This window comes from Pezoporus wallicus, unplaced genomic scaffold (genome assembly GCF_028554395.1).
Source record: "Pezoporus wallicus isolate ANWC-B61680 ecotype Strahan unplaced genomic scaffold, APGP_CSIRO_Pwel_v1 contig_3568, whole genome shotgun sequence".
NCBI classification, from domain to species: Eukaryota; Metazoa; Chordata; class Aves; order Psittaciformes; family Psittacidae; genus Pezoporus; species Pezoporus wallicus.
The window spans coordinates 2,105,603-2,113,906 of record NW_026637826.1 but is presented as its reverse complement, the minus strand read 5'-3'; the positions used below and the strand labels follow the sequence as shown (position 1 = coordinate 2,113,906).

At 44.5% G+C, this 8,304-nt stretch overlaps 1 protein-coding gene across 1 annotated transcript; it reads left to right on the top strand.

Annotated features, from left to right (window-relative positions):
• The first annotated feature begins 61 nt into the window (after positions 1-61).
• LOC130598385 (ubiquinol-cytochrome-c reductase complex assembly factor 5) lies at positions 62-2,010 on the top strand. The gene is made up of 3 exons (XM_057407775.1): positions 62-108; positions 385-563; positions 1,845-2,010. Exons 2-3 carry the CDS (start codon positions 413-415, stop codon positions 1,910-1,912), a joined length of 219 nt encoding a protein of 72 aa, XP_057263758.1. The 5' UTR covers positions 62-108; positions 385-412; the 3' UTR covers positions 1,913-2,010.
• Positions 2,011-8,304: the final 6,294 nt, after the last annotated feature.

Sequence of the window (8,304 nt, the reverse complement as noted above, 5' to 3'; positions counted from 1 at the left end):
CGCCTCCGAGAACGGGAAGGGGGGGGGGGGAGTCCCGCGCCGGGTCACGTGGCTGCCCACACGTCCTTCCGTTCCGCCGCGGCCTGGGTCTGCGGGCCCGCGCTGAAGGTGAGGGTCTCGCGGCGGGAGCTGCGCTGATTGGCTGCGCGCTCCCGAGGGGGCGGGGCAGGCAGAGGGAAGGGGAGCCATGGGCCCCCTCCCGGCCTCGGCTTGAGGCGAGGCACTGGGGGCCATTGGGCGTCCCGTCCCGTCCCGTCCCGTCCCGTCCCGTCCCGTCCCGTCCCGTCCCGTCCCGTCCCGTCCCGTCCCGTCCCGTCCCGTCCCGTCCCGTCCCGTCCCGCCTCTCACGCCTCCTCCTCCTCCGTTTTGTTCTTTGTCCGCCAGGCGCTGACGGCGCCGATCCCGGCCCGTCATGCTGGTGAGCAGTAGGCTGAAGCGCATCTTGCGGCTGGTGCCCGGGAAGCAGCGCTTCGGCGTTTACAGGTTCCTGCCCTTCTTCTTCCTCCTCGGGGGAGCGATGGAGTGGTTCATGATTAACGTCCGCATCGGCAAGGAGACCTTCTGTAAGTGAGGGCCAAGAATGGTCCCCGCCCGGGCGGCAGGAGCAGGCCACAGCGCCGGGGAGCGGCGGAGGCCGGTCACTTAACGGCAAGGACAGCGGGGCTGACTTGGGGCAGCAGGGCACACACCGCTTCCTCTAGTGCCGGATGGGACACTCCAGGCGCTGCCGCACTAGCAGGAGACGCTAGGCAGAAACTAACAAAAAACCTGGGTTTCAAAGCCTAAACTAGATTTTGTTTTTACGTAAAAGCCTCACCAGGGCTGTGAGAATTGAAGCGTAGGAGTGGGTTCATCTGAAACGTGACTTTCCCAATTTAAAAGGTATGAAAATGAGTCATGAGAACTTTGCTAGTGGCACCTAGTTCCTAGAAGTTACAGCGTTTTAACGTGGAAATCTTTGCGAACCTCAGAAAAAGGATCAGCTTTACTGTACATGGGAAGAGTCTCATTTTTACAGGAAATCTAGTTGAGTCTCCTGTAGAATGAAACAGCTTCATACAATTTCCATAGCTGACAGTCAGTGCTGACAGAATTGCTTCTTTGCTTCATTTTCTGAAGGCCTGGGTTTGCTGTTTTCCAGTGTAAAATTTGATGCATACCTATATAGTAATAAAGTCAGCTTAGAAACTAATGCACATCTGCGTAGCATAGTAGCTAGCATGTTTCAGGTCAAGCCTTAGTTTCCTGGGGCAAAAAAAGCTCTGCCTAAATAGAACAGTAATAATTGTGCAGTTTGGCCTTATTATTGCTCCATAATCCATGCCAAGTGACGAGACTGATAACCTCTTTTTGTCAGTGATGGATATGTAGGTATGAGGAGAGGGGGGCAGGAAGAACAACCAGGAAGACTCTGAAGGTGGGTACAGCCCTATGCGTTGTTGGCAAGCATGAAATAAAAAGCTGAACTACTGAAGCCATGCTGGCTGTCCTTAGGCCTTGTCTTTGTGCCTATAATTTAATTTCCATTTTACTTCAGATAGCTTGGGCATTTGTATTTTTAATTATGCCCAAGGGAAGGTAGACAAGCAGTGGCTGTATCGCACTGGAATCTTATGGTTTCCTATAAAAACATTTAATCAGGACTGATGGGAAGAACTTTAGCCTGGATGGGAGGGAGAACATGAGCTATTTTTAAGCGGTAATAAAGATTTGTGTTGGCTTGATTTTCAGTTGTCTGTCAGTGTCTGCAAGAGAAAATTGAAGAGTTTAGAAAGATGTCAGCTTCTACATTTAGTGCTATCATGTACATGGAAAGCACTCATATAAAAATCTTTTTCTGGCAGATGATGTTTACCGAAGGAAACGATCTGAAAGAGAGTACGAGGCGAGGATGGCAAAAAATGAACTTTAGCAGAAACACTTCAAGGGAAAGGTCCTCCATGCTTCAGCTGTGTTGACACCAGAAAAAGCATTGGCACCACCGTGATGGGAGGGGAAGATTTTGTCTCTGCAGAAGTTTGTGTAATGCACTCTCAGATGGTTTTGGGTTTTATTCTTCTTCCATCTACTTTGTATCTTTAATGCTTTGTATTTAAGCCAAATACAGTAGCAAAAAGTTTGTTGTGTTTAGGTCTCTGCTATTTATTTAATGTTAGTTTAGTACTTTAAAATAAATTAAGTGAACAGAGTCTGGCTACTGCTTTTCTTCACTTGAGAAGACACTGTTCTTGTGAAAAGACCAAGGGCAAAGAAATGTTACATACTGCATACATGATATACCTCAGCCCAATGGAAAGAGTAATGTGTAGTTAGTTTCCTTTGTATTGATAGAAACTGCTCTGGCACCTGATTTGTTTTCTTTTGAATGTGGCATAGTTTTACTAAAGAGGGCAGACTTACTGCTCAGTGTTTACTCAGCCCACACTCTTTGGGAAGTCATCCATGCATTCAAGCTCCACTGCTTCCAGTGCTGTAATACCCATTGTTGCTACTGTAACTGAACTGAGCTGAGCACTCTGTGGAAAAGCCCGATACATTTACCTAGTAACAGGCACATGTTCAGAGTGCAAGGGCAGCGCTAGCAAACCTGAATTTTGCTTGCAGGACTCCTGTCTCCCCAAAGAAGGAAAATGGCACTAACTGCTTATCTGGGACAGCTGTTGCTCCCTAATGCAGTGACAATGGCTCTCAGATACCTGGGAACTTGTCAGTGACTATGCATTAGGGTGACTGGTGCTGTGAGGATCATATATTAAATGCAGTTGTTTCATTTCTGATGGTATGTGTCTATGCTGAGGGTTCCTAAAGAAGACAATTCTTAAGATAATCCTAAAACAAGAAGCCCAAGGGAGTTCATACACTTACATGCATTCCCGTGCTGCCTCCTGACAGCCTTTTCCCACAGAAGTAAGTTTTCATCAACTAAAGAGACAGTGGCTGTTTTGAAGATGTTACAGTGCAGGAGCTCAGCTTGCCAGCAGAAGGTGACTGCTGTACTTGTCTATTCCAAGGACTTGACCTGGAGGACTAGCGTTACTTGTGTATTCAGGAGATAAAAAACTGACAGAGAGTTAAAGGTGTTACTGTGCCACTGCATATTCTGGACAGCAGATGGGGAAAGCTCCTACTTCAGCAGTAGTAAGAACCTAGATTTGATTTAGGTTCCAAGGTAGAGCCCAAGTTCAAAACTTCATGCACAAGCTTATTTCTGCAGCCACAGATCACTGCAGTGAAGTAAATCCTGACTATAACAATACATTAAAGCATTAAAAGCCAGATTTTGATGACTGCTGAGCTTTATCTCCATCTACCTTTACTTCTTGAGCCTTTTGGAACTCCCTTGTGCTTGGTTTGTTTGAAAACAAGTGAGTTTTCCAATATCGTCACTGTTTTTTTGAGTTACTTCTCAGTCCTTGGGAGCCTGGTGTGAAAACATCCTGTAGCTCCCCTTAAGTGCTGCTATAGTAGTAGCAGTGTTTTACAGATACCAGTGAGGTGAGGTTGTTTTCCACTTCAGATCTCCTGCTTATTTTGCAGCGTTTCCCATTCACAGCTGAGCACACTTGGCATGCCTGGAAAATACCTTGGGTGTCTCCAGCTAGGTAAACAGAAAGGGAGAGAGGCTGCAGTCACAAGTCTGATGTCAGGGATTTCTGTATCACTACTCACTGTAATTAGTGCAGGAATAAAATCCTTCTCCAAGTTGGCATTGTGTCATTTCAGGCATGTTACGACACAAGATGAAGCTTGACTTTCAGAAATCGGAACTGTTGTCTTCATTCCATGATGTGTTTGCTAGTGCTGATACTTCAGCATTCTTCGATTTGGCCAGTCTCTCACTAATGTGGGAAATAAGAGCGGCTGTAAGGCCCCAGGCCCCAGCACATTTCAGTATCAAGCACACTTGGGGGTTAAGTATCAATATTAATCTACACCTAATCTTCAACAACCAAGGTCATCATTTGGTTTCTCAGTTTTATTGCTGCTGATTCCTAGTGCTGTGCTCTTTGCCTTCCCCAACAGTGTATTTCCCATCTTCTTTCCAACTCTCAGCTCCACATTTCCATCCCATCCTCCAGCTTCACCCCCATCTGTCTCCCGTGGTGGCAGGCAGAGGAGAAGAAAGAACTTTCCTCGGGCTCAGAGCTCAAGCCAGAGCTGGCCCATGCTGCTGCTGCTGCTGTTCTGCACTGTGGGAGCAAGCCAGGAACACAGCGTTCACTGAAGTGCAGCTGAGCCCCTGCCAGTTCTGGGGTTGAACACGTCTATTCCTTCTTCAAGGAGTTCACCTGGCATCAGCCCAGAACGCAGCGCAGCACCTAAGAACAGGGGTCTCTTGTTCACTCTGAGAAGCCACAGCAGCAGATCCTGAGGATCAGCAAAGCATTTCTGCTGAAAGCTTCCCAAATTGCAGCAGTCAAGCCAATCTAGATATCAGGCATGAAAATTTCAACTCAGCAAAGCAGCAGCTGTGTATAGTCATGCTGACAAACAGCAATACTTGTGTATGAGCAATGCTGCTCACCCCTTAAGCATTACAGAGGGGACAATTTCACCACCAGTCCACAGTGATTGTGCTGAAAGAATGGATCTGTTCATACATTATTTTCCTGCTGCTCTGCATCCTGGGTTGCTGTCTGCTGAAAGACCTGTGAAGAGTCAAGAGCAGTACTGCAAAAGCGTCGTAAAAGCAGCATGTGTGTGCCCAGCCTGTACTCTGTGGCACAGGGGTACAGCACTGCTTTGCCCCAGCTTTTCAAGGAGTAGAAGAAGGAAAAAAATAGTCACCTCTTATGTACTGGTGAATTCTCCCTGGAGCATTCACTTTTTACTCTCTTCAGTGGAGGTGAGCTTTCACTCAGAGATACAAAACTGCACCTGCACTCTGGTTTTGGTCAGCCCCAGCTCCTTCTAATAAAGGTGCAAAACTCTGCAACACGCACTGCTGGGATGTCCAGTCATGAGGAATTCCCTTAAGTCATTACTGGATGTTGGTGCTTCCCATTCAGGATGAGGATTAATTACAGTCCTCCCCAGAATTATTCAATAGAAACTGAATTTGGACACTCCCTGTGGAGACAGTTGCACAGGCTTCAGGAAGGACTGGCCACTCTTCACCATTTTTGTCCAAGCCTTTCATTGTGCTTCGCTTAACCTGAGCTGAGCCACATGGCTTACTTGTGCTGCTGCGTAATTCAGTGCCTTCTCCATCTCCTGCTGCCTCCTTTAACAGATAATAATCTGCATGGCCAGACTTCTGTGCTGGATTTATGACGCCCCCCTTGGCACAGGAAGGACCAGTCATAGGGGACCACCGTGTCTCTGAAGCCTGACAGATTGGGAATGTCTTCATCCAGGATCCAGATCCTACTGCACTGCAGCAGCCATCACTTTGTTCCTTTGTGTGTCGGTCAAATTAGACTTGCTGGAAAGTGCAGTAAGCAAAATGAGTATGAGCTTCATTAATCAGAAAATTTCACATATATCAACGATCAGATCCCATTTCTTAGTTGATATTCAGAGTGCCCAGCCATTTAAAACACTGCTCCAATTTAGTGCATTTGCAGCCCAGATGGGGCTATGCACACCTATGGGTGATCTTCAGTGTCCCAGACTGAGCAAACAAGATGTGGAAGATTATTAGAATTAATCTCCTCTCTGCAACTGCAACATCCAGTTGTAGAGAGGTGGAGGTACTGTAAAGCAGTCAAGCCAATACAGGTATCAAGCATGAGAGGCAGCATTTATCCCCCAGGTCAGAGACATAAATGTGTGTTAATTAAACGTAATGCTATCTGTTCTGGTGGTTTAAATAGCTCTTTGTAAATTTTATGTCAGAGTCATCTTGACACTTGAGAAGTTGCTGTCAAATTTTCTTGACGTTTTTGCTATTAAAGGAAATGTCTATCCTGGTTTCTGATTTTATTGTGCAAAAGATGCTTTTTCCGTATTAACCGTTCCAGTTTATTACACAGCTACACAAAAGACAGTCCCGAGCCAGGCTGACTTCCAGTATGAAATTAAGGCTTACTGTTTATTTTCAAAACAATTAATATGGAGGCACCTGGCACTGACTGAATCATATCATCTCCACTTAGCTTGTTCCCAATGCGTCACGTATTTCTCAAGGTTTACTATTCATGCTCCTTATGTCTCGGTTTTCAACCATATCTTTCAGCATCGCTGTTCTTATCCCCTACCAGGCACATCTTGCAATACACAGGACAATATAAAAAGGATTCTTTACCCACACACAAGCACGTATCAAGGACTTTGATAAAATCTGGATCAGCAACAGCCAGAATTACTTGAAATCAAATCCTAACACAAGTCTTGATGGGACGCTCAAACCTGGTTAATCCAAAACACTTTGCAAACTATTTTTATTCGAATGAAAAAGACTCAGGTAAACAAAGTGATAGTACATACATGTTATCAACCTGGTTAGCAGCTTCACCTGCAGGAGTACAAGATCGAATGAAAAGCCAAGCATGGATTAACCAGGTCCAAAAACATACTCTGAAGAAAAAAAATAAAAGCCACCAACATCAATGTTTTGAATTTGTACACAAACAGTCAATTTTCTCATGGAGGGGAAGGGCTGAGGAAGAGAACAAATAATTATTAGTCATTTCCAACTGGTTTAGGAAAGTACCGGTCCTAGATTGATCTATTTTCCGCTCTCCCAGAAGCCAGCCATGTCCCATACATACTTTTAATTTGAGATGAAAGTCTTGTTTACGCCAGTACAATGAAGGGCAGTGGAAAACAAATGAGGGCTTCAAACACCCATGAAGAGAGAACGAGACAGATACGTCGTTTTTAAACCAGAGTCAGAAAAGTTTCTTTTGCTGGTTTTGAATCCTAGACTGCAGCCGTTACAGCCCAAACTTTAATGCAACTGACTGAAATGCCTCCAATCCGCAGAGATATGATTTGGAAATAAATAAACAAAGCTTCAAATAATCGATTCGGGCCAGCCCAGTGGCTTAGTGGTAGCGCTCTGCACTGCCTTGCGGGAGGACCCAAGTTTTGTTTGCACTCCCAATCTCTTGCACCTGGGCCAAAAAGAGCAGTGAATGCAGGGCTTCAGCTGCCCGGGCAGGAGAGAGACGGTGCCACAAGTCTGCTCATCACTGACCTTCAGATAAATTAAACATCTGAGTTATACAGGCTCCAAAGGGAGTCCCATCCAGTCCTCAAAAGAAAATAAATAAAACAATAACTTAACTAAAATCCATCCCAGGTTCTTTGGTGTGATTTTCATTAATGCTGAGAAGCAGCAGAATCTGGTGGTCTATTAGTACAATCCAGGACAGTTCCAAAACCTCAAAAACTAGGATTTGCTGCCTGATTTGCTTCAATGTCCCATCTTTGTGGCTAAAAAAATTACAAAGTCTATGGTAATTGAAACATATTTAAGATGATACTATATATATATATATATATATATATATATATATATATATATATATGGGGGTGGTCTAAGACTACTCAGATTCTACTTTATTTAATAAAATTGATCATTTACAAAGGCCAGTAAAGAATTTCTGTACCACAGGTGTGCTACTTGTAGAGTCCAAAATTGTAATTGTAGCATGTTGCTTAGCTCCATTTTCTTCACATCCATTGCACATCTGACCTAAACTGTCCTTAAGTGCCTATTTGTAATTACATGGGGGTTTTTGTGCAATGACTGGAGGAGTGCCATAGGAGAGGAATTATCCAGTAAAATTAAGTAACAGTTTACACTTGACGTCATTTCCCTCATCAGTATTAATTACATCAGCAGAACAAACCCCAGGATATCCAGTATTTGAAGAAAAACATTTAACCTTCTGCCAAATACACTGAAACGAAAATGCTCTGTACTATAGACTTCAAACCCATTTCCACACGATGAACACCTCTAGCAGTAAGATGAAGTGTATCAGTCAATCAGTTCTTTTGGACTGAGCTGCAGTGACCACACTCCTGCCAACAATTTGCTTTCAAATTAATACAGCTTTCCCACTTACTTAATGCAATCCAAAAGTATTAATTCTTTTCCTAAAATTAAATACATGAAAGGATTTACCTTTAAACGAGTAACTTCGTAGTAACTTCAAGTAACAAGTAACAACTAAGGTTGGTTAGTTATGAGGACAGGTTAAGTCTTTAGCAAGGTAGCCACAACCTTGAAATTTGGCAAGAAGAGTCTATGCCTACCTGACTAAAAAAAAGAGAGAAACCCAACCCCAACCCCCTGAAGACTGCAATACAAGTACTCTTTCTCCAGGGTACCCAGTATGCTGAATCGACACA

What these genes read in the sequence shown, in the direction of transcription:
- LOC130598385 (XM_057407775.1), top strand. Translation starts at nt 413, where the DNA reads ATGCTGGTGAGCAGTAGGCTGAAGCGCATCTTGCGGCTGGTGCCCGGG. An exon ending in CATCGGCAAGGAGACCTTCT is followed by an intron (nt 564 to 1,844) that starts GTAAGTGAGGGC and finishes TTTTTCTGGCAG; the next exon opens with ATGATGTTTACCGAAGGAAA.